Raw genomic sequence first — 15,151 nt, 5'->3', positions numbered from 1 at the left:
GTAGAGACGGGGTTTCACCATGTTGACCAGGATGGTCTCGATCTCTTGACCTCGTGATCCACCCACCTCGGCCTCCCAAAGTGCTGGGATTACAGGCTTGAGCCACCGCGCCCGGCCTTGTGTTACTTCTTTTTATTAAGAAAAACATTTCACTAGCCATTAGCTCTGGCATCTGAATTCCTGCTATGATCCTGGCATCTAGAAGTATTTCTGATGTTATCAGACAGAGTTTAATTGGAAAGGCTCAGCTTCTTTAGTTGCTTCATATGACTCACACATTTATCTTCCTGTTCAGGTCCGTTTTAGTTTGGGCAAGCCAGGGCATCAAACTGTTTATAATTGTTTTAATATGTTACACCATGATGGGAATTGATCCTAACACAGGCATTTTCTTTACTTCTTAAAGGACTTTTTTCAGGAGATATTGCACCTTTAATGCAAGAAAAAATATTAAGTGCAGTCACACATGCTGTTGGTGATGAAGAAGCTGCTGAAGTAAATGCTAATGAGCAGCCAGAAGTACCGAAGCTCGTTCTGCAGTCTTTGTTTTCACTTATACGAGGTGAAGTTGAGCAGTTGGATTCAAGAGCACTTCCCCTTTGCCTTCATCAGGTACTACGGCAAACCCTTCACTTTCAGCCTCACTAAAATTCTCATAGCAGTGTTGGGAATGATCTAAAATGCTATCTTGGCTGGATGCAGTGCCTCATGCCTATAATCCCAGCACTTTGGGAGCTCCCATGCTTCAGCATGGGAGTTTGAAACCAGCCTGGGCAACATGGTGAAACCCCATTTCTACAGAAAATACAAAAATTAACTTTGCATGGTCATGCACACCTGTAGTCCCAGCCACTTGGGAGGCCGAGGTGGGATGATCACTCGAGCCTGGGATGTGGAGGTTGCATTGAGCTAACGTTGTACCACTGCACTCTAACCTGGGTTACAGAGTGAGAGAACCTGTCTCTAAATAAATAATATAAAATAAAAAATAAAATGCAAGCTCTGTAATTGATTCTGTCCCACTCATCATTGGTGAGCCCCGGGGAAGGTGACCCTGGTAGGATATTGGGCATATTACTAACTGATTGCCACATTTGGCCTTGCATAATCCAAGTTTAAACAATGGTTAACTTTTAAAATCAGTGATTAAGCTCAATATAGCAAGAGTTTGATAAGCATCTTCCAGATGCCAGAGACTCTGCTAGACACTGGGGAAACAAAGATGACTTAATAGAATATGCCCTTAAGAGAGCCACTGTGGGACGGGAGCAGCAGTCATACAGATAAGTCATTGCAGAATTTGGTGTTAAGTGTTAGAGTGAACATATGTTAAAGGTTCAGCAGCACAAAATGAGTGATTGGGTAATTCTGCCCTGTGGACACTTGTGCTGGGTTTTACAGGCTTATTAGGCACTCAGCGGATTAACAGAATGGGCTGGTGCAGGAAGAAAGGTCAGCCTGTGGAAGGCATGGCTGGGGTATTATTGGAGGTTAAGATGGGAAAAGAAGAGGTGAGATTGGACTGGTGAGATCAAGGCTTTATTTTTAGGGACTGGGAATTTGTAATCACAAGAGTGCCAGAATCAAACTTGAATTTTAGAAAAAACTCTGTGGAATATTAGGGGGGTATATATATTAGAAGATGGAGACTGTAGAGACTGGGGAGCCTTCAGGCCAGTGATGAGGAACCTTTTTTTGTTACAAAAGAGCTAATTCAGAAGAAATTAAGATATTTGAGTTACATTTTATTTATCTGTTTTTTTTAATTTTTTTGAGACAGAGTCTTGCTGTGTTGCCCAGGCTGGAGTGCAGTGACACATCTTAGCTCACTGCAACCTCCACCTCTTGAGTTCAAGCAGTTCTCCTGCTTCAGCCTCCCAAGTAGCTGGGATTACAGGCATGTGCCACCATGCCTGGCTAGTTTTTGTATTTTAATAGAGACACGTTTTCACCATGTTGGCCAGACTGGTCTGGAACACTTTGGTTGGCCCTCGGCCTCCCAAAGTGCTGGGATTATAGGCGTGAGCCATTGCGCCTGGTCTGTAATTTATTTTTACATAAAATGAAAATAACTGGTACATGGGAATGAGAAAGTTCCACTTTTTATTCCATTTACTTTTGTAATGAGAAGTGAATAATGTTTAATTTTTATCCCATTTAGAAATAAAGTGCTGCTGGCTGCAAGTGCTCAAATTTACATAAACACGCTCTTTGAGGCCGAGGCAATTTTGAATAATTGTCTATGTGAAAATAAAATAGAAAAACTGTTCTTGGAGTTATTTCTTTCTTTTGTTTTCTCTCTCTTTCTCTGAGATAAAGTCTTATTCTGTTGCCCAGGTTGGAGTGCAGTGGCACAGTCTCAGCTCACTGTAACCTCTGCCTCCTGGGTTCAAGCAATTCTCTTGCCTCAGCCTCCTGAATAGCTAGGATTACAGGCGTGTGCCACCACACCCAGCTAATTTTTTTTTTGTATTTTTAGTAGAGACAGGGTTTCACCATGTTGGCCAGGATGGTCTTGAACTCTTGACCTCATGATCCACCCACCTTGGCCTCCCAAAGTGCTGGGATTACAGGCATGAGCCACCGTGCCTGGCCTCTTGGAGTTATTTCTAAACAGAATTTGCCTCTAATCCTAATTTAACAAAAATGATATGGTGTTACATTAGGACTGGAGACAAGAGTATCCTCAGGGCAAACAGGAAATGGGATGAACACAGGCTGGGCGCAGTGGCTCATGCCTGTAATCCCAGCACTTTGGGAGGCCAAGGTGGGCAGATAACCTTGAGATCAGGAGTTCAAGACCAGCCTGGCCAACATAGTGAAACCTCATCTCTACTAAAAATGCACACACACAAAAATTTGTCGGCCATGATGGCACGCCCCTGTAGTCCCAGCTACTCGGGAGGCTGAGGCAGGAGAATCACTTGAACCTAGGAAGCAGAGGTTGCAGTGAGCTGAGATCACACAACTGCACTCCAGTCTGTGTGAAAGAGTGAGATTCTGTTTCAAAAAAAGAAAAAAAAGTAAAATAGGGCCAAGCGCAGCGGCTCATACCTGTAATTGCAGCACTGTGAGAGGCTGAGGCAGGTGGATTGCTTGAGCCCAGAAGTTCAAGACTAGCTTAGGCAACATGGTGAAACTTTGTCTCTACAAAAAAATATTTATAATTTAACGAGGCATGGTGGTGTGTGCCTGTAATCCCAGCTACTCGGGAGGCTGAGGTGGGAGGATTGCTTGAGCCCAGGAGTTTGAGGCTGCAGTGAGCTGTGATTGTGCCACTGCACTCCAGCCTGGGTGACAGCAAGACCCTGTCTAAAAAAAAAAAAGTAAAATAGGTTTTGTCCCAATTCAGGAAAATATATATTTTTACAAATTTATACTACCTCCTTTATGAACTTGAAGAATGCCTTTTAAGAAATGTGTACTCCTTCTGGCCTCTAAGGTGTCACGAACTTGCCATAGCTGAGTAGCACCAACACCAAGGCAGCTTTCTCATCACTCAGCTTTCATTGCATTGGAGCAGTGGGTTGCACAGCAATCCTTTCTCTCCTGGGAAAGAAGGTTAGAGAATATAGTGTTGGTTTAAAAGTATGGGCTGTGACTCTTCCACCAGCTAAGTGGCTTTTGGTTTCTTCTGTTGTAGAGTAATAGAGGATTAAATGAGATAATGCATGTAAAAGCACTTAACATATGTTTGACGTAACATACGGTAAAAGCCAAAGAAATACTAAACATTTAAACTCTATTCCTACTGTCACTAATTCAGAGATTGCTCATTGGAAATCAAGGCTAGGGGTCAGCAAAGAAATACTGATATCTTTAGAAAGCTTAGTCATCAGGGTGACAAGACTCAGTTGATGGCTGCCTCCTCAGCCCAAGAATACAGAATATGCTGTCACCTCCCAAGGGACACACAAATTAGGGAGGGGTGGAGGTCTATTTTATTCATTTTATTAATTCCCAGCACGTCACATGGTATATTTCACCTAGATTTGCCAGGTGGTGACATTTTATCAAATTTTCGCTCTTTTTCATATGTGCTCTTGCTCTCTCTCTTGTGCACACACACACACATTTTTTCCACTGAAACACTTGAAAGTAATTTGCATTATGACACTTCACCCCTAAATATTTGTACATAAATCTCCCAAGAAGAACTTATAAGGCTATTATTAACCCCAAGAAATTAGTCACTGATGCAATCAAATTATTTAATATACAAACCATATTCAAATTTCCCCAAAGTAGTTCCGCAAATGTTCTGTGTAACTATCACTCCCCAACCCAGGATTCAGTGCAGGATGACATACTGCATTCGACTGTCAACACTCTTTAGTCTTCTGTCATCCAGAATGCTCCTGCTTTTCTCTCTATCTGTATCAGTCTTTCTTTCTCCCTTCTTTCTTTCTTTCACACTGACATTTATGAGGAGTCTAAGAATTCATGTAGAATGTCCCATAATCAGGATTTTTCTAATTATTTCTTTAAGATTTTATTCAGGTTAAGCATTCTGGGCAAGAATTCTGCTTAGGTAATGTTCCATACCCAATTCTGTCTTGAACTCATTCCAATCTGGCTTTTGTTCCCACCATTGCCCCAAAATTTTACTGTAGAAGTCACCAGTGATCTCCATGTTGTTAAATTCAGTGGTCAGACCTCAGTTTTCATCTTGCTGGAGCTACTGGAGACATCAGGTTGATCACAGACTGTTCTGAAGCGCTTTCTTTTTTTCTTTTTTTTGAGACAGAGTCTGTCTTGCTCTATTGCCCAGACTGGAGTGCAGTGGTGCGACCTCGGCTCACTGCAACCTCTACCTCCCAGGTTCAAGCGATTCTTCTGCTTCAGCCCCCTGAGTAGCTGGGACTACAGGCACACACCACCATGCCTGGCTAATTTTTTGTATTTTTAGTAGAGAAACAGAGACGAGGTTTTACTGTGTTAGCCAGGGTGATCTGTATCTCCTGACCTGTTGGTCTGCCCACCTTGGCCTCCTGAAGTGCTGGCATTATAAGCATGAGCCACTGTGCCCGGCCAAAGCTTTTTCTTTATTTACCTTTGGGACGTCTCTTCTTGGCTTTTACCTCTTACATCACTAGCCATGCCTTCTCTGGCTCTTTTGCTGAGTTCCCATATTTTCCTTTTTTTTTTTTTTTTTTCCCACTCCGTCACCAGGCTGGAGTACAGTGGCATCATCACAGCTCACCATAGCCTCCACCTCTCAGGTCCAAGCAGTCTTCCTGCCTTAGCTTCCCAAGTGGCTGGGACTACAGGCACATGCCACCACGCCCAGCTAATTTTTAAAAATTTTTTGTAGAGACAGGGTTTCACCATATTGCCCAGGGTGGTCTCAAATTCCTGGCCTCAAGTGATCCTCCTATAACCGGGGGACAGGAGCTGGACTGCAGGGGTCCCAAAGATGCTTACTGTTCCCGATTGGATGTGTTTTCCCAGGTCCTTGGGCCCCACTCACCCAAGAATGGGAGAGGGCCCTGGTGGCGCAGTGAGCTCATTTAAGTAAATATCAGACCCAAAGGTAAATTTGCAGAAAAGCGATTTATTAGGCAGAGAGAGAGAAAGAGAAATAGAGAGAGAGAGCTCCCACACTGTCGTGGGAGGGAATCCAGAGATGAAGTCCACACAGGTAGAGAGAGAGAGAGAGAGAGAGAGAAGGCTTCCACGCTGGGGGATCCCGGAGAGGGAAATCCGTGTAGGTAAGGGAGCAGGGGGTATTTAACCCCGGAGTTATTCCTTCCCTGTTCAAGTTCTCGTCCAGTGAGAGGAGCTTTTCCAGACTTTGACTCTGATGCTGGATTGGCTGCCTGGCCTGCAACAGAGCCCCTCCTTCCAAGGCTTTTGGCGGTCTTTTTAAAAAAACAAGGAAAGCTCACCTGGGCTGTCTACCTTCCTGAGAGCTGGAAAGTTAGACAAAGAACTCTAGGCTCCCAGGTGGAAGATGGTGGATAGAGGTATGGCGCTGGGAAGCTCTTGCCTTTGAAACCACACCCCTGTGGACCCCACCTTTGCCTCCCAAAATGCTGGGATTACAGGCATGAGCCACTGCACCCATCCCTAATTTTTAAACACTGGGATGCATCAGAGTTCAGTTCTTGAATCTCTTCTCATTCTGAACTCACTTCCTGGGTGATTTCATCTAGTCCTGTATTTCTTTTCTTTTCTGAACTCCAGACTTAACTGTCCAGCTATCCAAAATGTCTAATGGGCATTTCAAACTTAAGATGTACAAAATCAAACTTTGATATTCTCCCAGATCTCCTGCCTTCCTAGTCTCACCCCTTTTGTTAAATGCCAGCTTTATCCCTCTAGCTGCTGAGACCAGATGCCTTGAAGTCATCCTTTATTTGCTTTTCCCTGCGTCCAAATCCAATCCAACAGCAAGTCCTGCAGATCTACTTCAAAATATACCCAGAACCTCTTACCTCTTTCATTGCTACCATTTCAGTGCAGGACACCATCAAATCTCACCCAGATTGTTCCAAGTAAATGTCTCACTATGGAGACTTTTCTGCTTTCACTCTCCCTTCCATGTAGTGTTTTCTCTCTACATGGCAGTCACTGTGATCCAGATAAAACAAGTCAGATCTTGTCACTCCACTGTGCAAAGCCCTCCGATGGCTTCCCTTCTCATTTAGAGTAAAAGTCAAAATCTTTACCGTGGCCTACAAGGCCCTACATGATCTGGTCCTGTTACCCTCTGAGATCGCCATTCCTAAAATTCTTACTCCTCTCCAGATTCACTGGCCTACTGACAGCTCCTCAAATATGCCAAGGATGTTCCTACTTCAGGTCCTCTGGTATCTCCTATCTGCTCTTTCTTAGGAAGCCACTAGATGATGTGCTCCAGCAAAACAAGGGAGTAAACCAAGAAACAGGAAGATGTGAGATACAGGAAACTGGGAGTCCTGCTCAGGAAAGAGATGAAGGAAATCTCAGTGAAGGGAGATTTTAAGATGGCAGCCATATGCCAGGAAAGAGAGGGTAACCAGTTTGGTTTAGAGTGGATCACAGAATCTGGGGAGAGGCCGTTCTATCATTTTCCTGTTTATAGAACTATTTGTTTGATTCCTTAAAGCATAGACATATAAAATGTTGGTGAAAATAAGAACTAAAAGAAGACTTAATTCAGTCATAAGGTAATAAAGTGGTGACAGTGGAATTCGAGAGGGGTGGATTTGAGATCTTTGGAAGGAAGAATAGCTAGGACTTGGTATAGACTGTTATATTAGTCAGGGTTCTCTTAGAAGGGCAGAACTAATATGATACACATATCTCCGATATATATTTATGTAAGTAAAGGGGAGTTTATTAAGTATTAAGTTGCACGATCACAAGAATCCCACAATAGGCCGTCTGCAAGCTGAGGAGCACGGAGAGCCAGTCCGAGTCCCAAAACTGAAGAACTTGGAGTCCGATGTTCAAGGGCAGGAAGCATCCAGCATGGGAGGAGAATATAGGCTGGGAGAGTAGGCCTGTTGCTCTTTCTCACATTTTTCTGCCTGCTTTATATTCCCTGGCAGCTGATTAGATTGTGCCCATCAGATTAAGGGTGGATCTGCCCTCCCCAGCCCACTGAATCAAATGTTAATCTCTTTTGGCAACGCCCTCTCAGACACATCCAGGATCAATACTTTGTATCTTTCAATCCAATCAAGTTGACACTGAGTATTAACCATCACATTTGTAAAAAGGGGACAAAGGAGAAATCAGAGATGACTGTAGGATATCCAGTTTGGGAGGAATAGTAGTACCATGAACAGAAATAATGTATTTGGGTGTGAGAACTAATTTTAGGAAAATTATGATTTTAAAAATGATATATATGAAATAATATGTGCCAAAAGTCAATGGAAATATGACGACATATACTTGTTTTGTTTTGAGATGGAGTTTTGCTCTTGTTGCCCAGGCTGGAGTGCAATGGTGAGATCTTAGCACATCGCAACCTCTGTCCCTGGGGTTCAAGTGATTCTCTTGCGTCAGCCTCCCAAGTAGCTGGGATTACAGGCATGTGCCACCATGCCCGACGACATATACTTCTATTTTGAGCTGGTGAACTCTTTTTTTTTTTTTTTCTTTTTTTGAGACGGAGTTTCGCTCTTGTTACCCAGGCTGGAGTGCAATGGCGCGATCTCGGCTCACCGCAACCTCCGCCTCCTGGGTTCAGGCAATTCTCCTGCCTCAGCCTCCTGAGTAGCTGGGATTACAGGCACGCGCCACCATGCCCAGCTAATTTTTTGTATTTTTAGTAGAGACGGGGTTTCACCGTGTTGACCAGGATGGTCTCGATCTCTTGACCTCGTGATCCACCCGCCTCGGCCTCCCAAAGTGCTGGGATTACATGGTGAACTCTTAAAGATTCTGTTTTAAAGTTCTTGTTCTTAGGTATGAGTGGTCTTTTATACACTGACTTAGTTAATATGACTACAGATTAGCTTTAAATGTTTAAGTGAAATCATGTGCTTGGGAGGTTTTCATATAGAAGAGCCCTCCCTTGGGCCTCTTTTATAAGGGCGATAATCCAATTCATGAGGACAGAGCCCTCATGACCCAATCACCTCCCAGAGACTCTCCTCTTCATACTGTCCCACTGGGAATTAGGTTTCAACATACGAATTTGTGAGGGGGACCATGGCCCTTGACAATTTTTTTTTTTTGAGATTGAGTCTCGCTGTGTCGCCTGGGCTGGAGTGCAGTGGCACGATCTCAGCTCACTGCAACCTCTGCCTCCCTGGTTCAAGCGATTCTCCTGCCTCAGCCTCCCACATAGCTGAGATTACAGGTGTCTGCCACCACGCCTGGCTAATTTTTGCATTTTTAGTGGAGACAGGGTTTCACCATGTTGGCCAGGATGGTCTTGATCTCCTGACTTTGTGATCTGCCCACCTCGGCCTCTCAAAGTGCTGGGATTACAGGCGTGAGCCACCTCGCCCAGCCACAGCTTCATTTTTTTTTTTTTTTTTTTTTAGAGTGTTCCTGATAGGTAAAAGAAGGATAACCAGGATAACCCTACAGCTGTTGTCCTCCTAGCAGTTTTCAACTTTTTCACGTGATTCCACTCTACATCTTGCAATTCATTAAGAATCAGACTCAAAAACCATTTCAAGCACTTATTAGAGTGTGTTGGACGTTATGCTAGATATATGCTCTCCCTCTCTTTTTAAATTTGTATTTATTTATTTATTTCAATTTGCTTCCTGTACCTGGGCAGGAAACATATTCTTTCAGTCCTTATGGCAGCCTGTTTTATACAGATGCAGGTATTACTGTCCCTGTTTTAATATAAGAAAGTTGAGGCTTGAGATGTGAAATGACACATCCAGGGTCACACAGCTGGGAAGTGGCAGGGCTTGGACTAAAACACAGGTCGTTCACCTCCAGCCCCATATTCTTTCTGCTCTGCTGGGCTAGCTTTCAGATTTAGAAATATTCATCAAAGAAAGTCACATCTCTTCCTGCTAGACTTGTAAGAGGGAGGTTTTTAAAGGGGAAATACTTTGTACATTTATGTCTCAAGCTGACTTTTTACCTGGAAATGTCTTTTACTTTTGAGGCACTGGGTTTCATAACCTTTTCTGCATGGTTACTTTATAGTATTAGAACTGCTGCAGAAACCTGCAAGCTAATTGAAATTTGCATTTCTATAGTGCCAGGAAATCTGGTTACATAATAGTTATGGAACCTGTCAAAACTCCTCAAATGAGAGCTGTTTATAAGTAACCATGTGTCAATCGTGCACAAATGCAAAAAGACAAGAAAAATGGTTTGGAAGAGCCAGACATTATATTTTAATGGGCAACCTGAAACTGTTTCTCATATCATATATAGAAAGGAAACTGTGCAGTACCATAGATGTTTTCACTGGAAGTTTGTAGTTGAATTTTTTTCCTTTGTTTTTTGTGACAGAGTCTCACTCACTCTGTCACCTAGATTGGAATGCAGTGGTGAAATTTCAGCTCACTGCAACCTCCACCACCCAGATTCAAGCAATTCTTCTGCCTCAGCATCCCAACTAGCTGGGATTACAGGTGCATGCCACTATACCCAGCTAATTTTTGTATTTTTAGTAGAGGTGGGGTTTTACCATGTTGGCCAGTCTGGTGTTGAACTCCTGGGTTCAAGCGATTCTCCTGCCTCAGCTTCCAAAGTAACTGGGATTACAGGAATGAACCACCATGCCCGGCTAATTTTTGTATTTTTAGTAGAGATGGAGTTTCACCGTGTTGGTCAGGCTCGTCTTAAGCTCCTGACCTCAGGTGATCCACCTGCCTTGGCCTCCCAAAGTGCTGGAATTACAACTATGAGCCACCGTGCCTGGCAAGAAACTGTGTTTTAAAAATACAAAATTTATGTAATATTTTAGTGAATATTTTTAGTTTTGGTGATCCGTTCATAAATGTCATATCTAAAGAAAGATCTAAAAGTATCCAAAGTTTTTAGAATCAAAGAATCTTTAAGTGTAAAGATGTCTTAGAATGAATTTGATAACGGACAAGCCTGAGCTGAGATCAACTCCTGAGTCTCGGAACTCTAGATAAGTATTCTTTACCATGTGTAGCACTTTGTACGTGTTCCAAATGACATTACTCAACTGTTGGCACTTGGCCTGGCCTTTTCTTAAATATCAAACCAGACCAAAAAGGCAGTGTCCTGTGAGGTCTTCAGCCAGTAGTTTGTGAAATAGGAGTGAAATAAATAGGATGTTGAGATCTTACGTGACGTGACATATTTCTACTTTTTATTTTTATTTATTTATTTTTGCTTCATAGCGTTTGAAAGGAATATTTCTGCTTTTAATTTACAGCAAACGACCATTTTTAATCTGTGTTATATTTTTGTAAGTCTCTTAACATTTTCCTCATTCTTTAGAGTTCTAAACTGTAATGAATCAGGGAAATTTGCTTTGACTTGAAAGAGTAGAAAGAATGATGTGTAAACACCAAAGAGTGTCTCCGCTTTGCCTGAGATGCGTGACTTAAGAATTGCATCCTGTGCCTATGGTCAGATTTCTGAACTGATGAATGTAGTTTAAAAAAATAGTTTTCTTAATTTGATATTAACAACGTTTGGAATTTCAAGATCTTAATTTGTTCCAAATTTGTCTTCTCATCCAAGTGTTAATTTAATTTTCTCTTTTTTTTTGTTTGTTTGTTTTCAACAGATAGCAGAGTCCTATTTCCAGGAGGAGGACTGTATCCTTTTCTTAAGTACAGGAAGAAATTTTTAGAACCCTTAGAGAACCATTCGGTTTTCTTTTTTTAATTGAAGTATATTTTACATTTAATAAAATGTGCAGATCATACAGTTTCAATGGGTTTTGACAGTTGTATGTACTCATGTAACCACCTCAGAAAGCAACGTGTAGGAAATTTCTGTCACTCCACAGAATTTCCTGGAACCATCCAAAGTTCACCTTCGTAAATAGGCCTTAATTTTACTAACGTAAATGTTTGTATTTAAGAGGGAGAAGAAAACACGTGTTGCTGAAAAATAAAATTTAAAACTCTATTGGATTTTCTTTCTTTTGAATTAAGCAGACATACTAGTTGAGTTCTATTCATATTGTGGAGAATGTCAGGTATATTACAGATAGTAGATCTCGTGACTGTCTTACAGCCATATAATTACAAAGGTAAGATTAACTCCTCACTAACAGTAAACAGAATAAATGTTGTCAAGTGAGATTGTATACTAACTTTTGTATCGAAAAGATTTTCCTTTTTAAAAATTGCTTTTCTTTTGCGGGGATGACCCCGTATGTAGTCTCTAGAAAGAATGTGTCATAGCATCTGTTTTTCTCCATTAGTGTCATTTGCTTTTTCTCCTAATTTTGTTGAGTTTCCCTACATTTCTGACCAGATTGAGGAATAAACAGTCACCATCATGAACCCTGTCACACAAGTTCCTGTGCTGCAACTTCACACAATGGCAGTTTATTATGGAGTATGTTGGAAATCTAATTCTGGTGGAAATGAAGATGGAACTCTCTTTTTTTGGTCACCAAATAATGAATATTTGATGTAGTGCAGTGTAGACTGGCAGCATTAGAATTCATGGGAGCCTCTTAGAAATGCATATCCATAAACCTCAGAATCAGAGCTTTTAGGATCAGACCCATGAATCTGTACTTTAATGTTTTTCAGTTAATTTTTATGTTAATAAAGTTTGACACAATGGGTATTCTTTAAATCATGGGCAGAAGGAAAAACAGTAATTATTCCTGTTTGTTGGCCTAATATATATGACCACTGGGATATCTTTAAGACTACAAATGAGGCTGGATGCAGTGATTCATGCCTATAATCCCAGCACTTTGGGAGGCTGAGATGGGAGGATCATTTGAGGCCAGGAGTTCAAGACCAATCAGGTCAACATGGTGAGACCTTATCTCTGCAGAAAATTTTCTGGGCTTGGTGGCACATGCCCGTAGTCCCAGCTACTAGGGAGGCTAAGGTGGGAAGATTGCTTGGGCACAGGAGTTTGAGGCTGCAGTGAGCTATGATCATGTTACTGCACTCCAGCCTGGGCAACAGAAGGAGACCTTGTCTCAGAAGAAAGAGAAGGGGAGAGAGAGAGAACTAAATTTCTGAGTGATCATGGGAAGGAGAAAAAGCTGGACAGTGAGTTTTCCTCTTCCTTTTTTCCTGGGTCAGCATTTAGAGCATTGCCCAGAGGAAGGTAGGCAGTTGGACAATGTATCTTGATCTCATAAGATGCTGATCTGTGTGATACAGATGAGAAGGCAAAAGCTCACAAGATCATCTGCATAGAAGTAGAATCAAGTGATAACAATGGAAATCACTGTGCAAGTTAATTGAGTTTTTACAGAAGACCCGTATACATTTTTGCTCTGTCATCGTTTAGGCATGTGATCCTTTGGTCTTGTGGGAGAAAAGCATTCAGTGGGAAATAATAAGGATCAAGGTGAGTTGAAGCAGAAACACTTGACCAGAGAGTCACATAGTTGATTGACAGGAAGTAAGGAGAGAAATAAAATAGGGAAACATGTAGATTCCAGGATTCCATGTGGGTTCTGTTTCCTTAAATTACTTTTAGTTGCCTCTGCTAGAAGTATATTAACAAGCAGACATTTCTTGAGCCTTAAAAACCTTCTTTTAGTTTCTGTTTGCTGATAGTGTGGAGTCCAAGTAGCTATTGCATAATATGCTACATTAAAATGTGCCTACTTCAAAACCAAGAAACATTACTAGGCTGGGTGCAGTGGCTCATGCCTGTAATCCCAGCACTGTGGGAGGTGAAGGCAGGCGGATTGCTTGAGATCAGGAGTTGGAAACCAGCCTGGCCAACATGGTAAAACCCTGTCTCTACTAAAAATACAAAAATTAGCTGGGCATGATGGTGCACACCTGTAATCCCTGCTACTCAGAAGGCTGAGGCAAGAGAATCACGTGAATCCAGGAGGTGGAGGTTGCAGTGAGCTGAGATTGCACCACTGTACTTCAGCCTGGGTAACAGAGGAAGACTCCATCTCAAAAAAAAAGGCCAGATGCAGTGGCTTACACTTGTAATCCCAGCACTTTGGGAGGCCAAGATGGGTGGATCACAAGGTCAAAAGTTCAAGACCAGCCTGGCTAACATGGTGAAACCCCATCTCTACTAGAAATAAAAAAAAATTAGCCGGGCGCAGTGGCAGGTGTCTGTAATCCCAGCTACTCAGGAAGCTGAGGCAGGAGAATCACTTGAACCCAGGAGGCAGAGGTTGCAGTGAACTGAGATTGCACCACTGCACTCCATCCTGGGTGACAGAGCAAGACTCCCTCTCAGTGGGGAGAAAGAACTCCAAACTGAGAAACATTATTTTAGATACGTTTAAATTTAAAAATATTTAGAGTCATCTCATGTTTTAGTAAGCTGCAAATTTCTCAACATATTTAGGACATTTTTCTTCAAATATGGGAATAATGTAAATAGTCTGGATTTCTATTTTCCTTAAACATTCTATTCAGATGAGAAAGCAATGAAATTCATTCAGCTAGAACGATTGTATCATGAGCAATTGCTCGCAAATCTTTCCGCCATTCAGGAACAGTGGGGTAAGTACAGACTAACATGGAATGTGGAATTAGCAGTAATCCAACAAGTCAGTATCTACAAAATTAAAATATTTGACCTGGTTTTATAAATCAGAAAATAGATGTTTCCATGGTCAAGTTAATGTTGCAAAGAAAGTAGCATTTTTACAAGTCTATTCTACTGTCAGAAGACTTTTTTCTTTGTATTTTGCTCTTCATATCAATGCCAAGAAAAGAATATTTGCAACTATTTGCATTTCTTCTTATCGCATTTCATGTCCTACTGGCTAATTTAATCTCTAGGATGATATTTACTTATACTGAAAAGTACTAAGTTAGCTATTTCTAACTGTTGGGTTGTTTGAGAAGATAATTTTGCATGCAAATCTTTATAAGTGGTGCTAGTCAACTGTTTTGTTTTTGGGTTTTTTTTTTTTGCTCCTAAATATGTTTTGTAAGAGCCAGTGACTAACAAATACTTTAAATTTAGAAACAAAATGGAAAACTGTGCAACCACATACAGTTACGCCTCTAAGGAATTCAGAAAAGGGATTTAATGGTGAAGATTTTGAACGACTTACTAAAATTTGTGCAACACATCGAGAGTAAGTATATCAGAATTTCATTAGAATGAGTTGGAGTAGAATATTGAAGAAACATTAGAGCATTGAGTATCCATTTCTTTTTTGTTAATGTTTTCAACTGGAGAAATTAAGATGGGTGCAATACAATTGTTGGGTTCCTTTCTTAGTTTTTACTGAGTTTCTTACACTGAACTCAATAAAAGGTCAACTTTATGTAGGTTCAAAAGATTCTTCTGATTAGAAATTTAAAAATGTAACTTCTGATTTTGATCTGTTTTTGGTTAAGAGATTGGCAGTTCAGATGGACAGAATTGTACATTAGGGCTTTTTATTCTACTTGTTAATGTTTGTGTTTTGTAGTAAAAACATAACATTTTTAAGAGTAGTCTGATGTTGGAAAGAAAATAGAATACAGTATCTAACCAAAATACTGCAGAAGAAAAACTGCATTTACCAGGTAATTTTCAGTAGCTTAAATTGTATCAAGGAGTTGGATTTTTTTTTTTTTTTTTTTTTTTT

General features: G+C 41.2%; 1 protein-coding gene across 4 annotated transcripts in view; it reads left to right on the top strand.

Annotated features, from left to right (window-relative positions):
- The window catches only part of CNST (consortin, connexin sorting protein), a 92,795-nt gene that overhangs the window by 52,146 nt on the left and 25,498 nt on the right, over positions 1-15,151 (top strand). For all 4 annotated transcript variants that reach the window (XM_037739813.1, XM_017532082.2, XM_037739814.1 and 1 more), the window contains 4 exons: positions 407-612; positions 11,177-11,207; positions 13,983-14,069; positions 14,539-14,653. In XM_037739813.1, the coding sequence (XP_037595741.1) occupies positions 436-612; positions 11,177-11,207; positions 13,983-14,069; positions 14,539-14,653 (410 nt within the window). In that variant the 5' untranslated portion in view covers positions 407-435. The remainder of the gene's footprint in view (positions 1-406; positions 613-11,176; positions 11,208-13,982; positions 14,070-14,538; positions 14,654-15,151) is intronic.

The sequence above is a fragment of the Cebus imitator genome, unplaced genomic scaffold (genome assembly GCF_001604975.1).
Source record: "Cebus imitator isolate Cc_AM_T3 unplaced genomic scaffold, Cebus_imitator-1.0 Scaffold75, whole genome shotgun sequence".
Lineage (NCBI taxonomy): Eukaryota > Metazoa > Chordata > Mammalia > Primates > Cebidae > Cebus > Cebus imitator.
The sequence above is the reverse complement of the archived record's forward strand: the minus strand, read 5'-3'. Positions and strand labels throughout refer to the sequence as shown.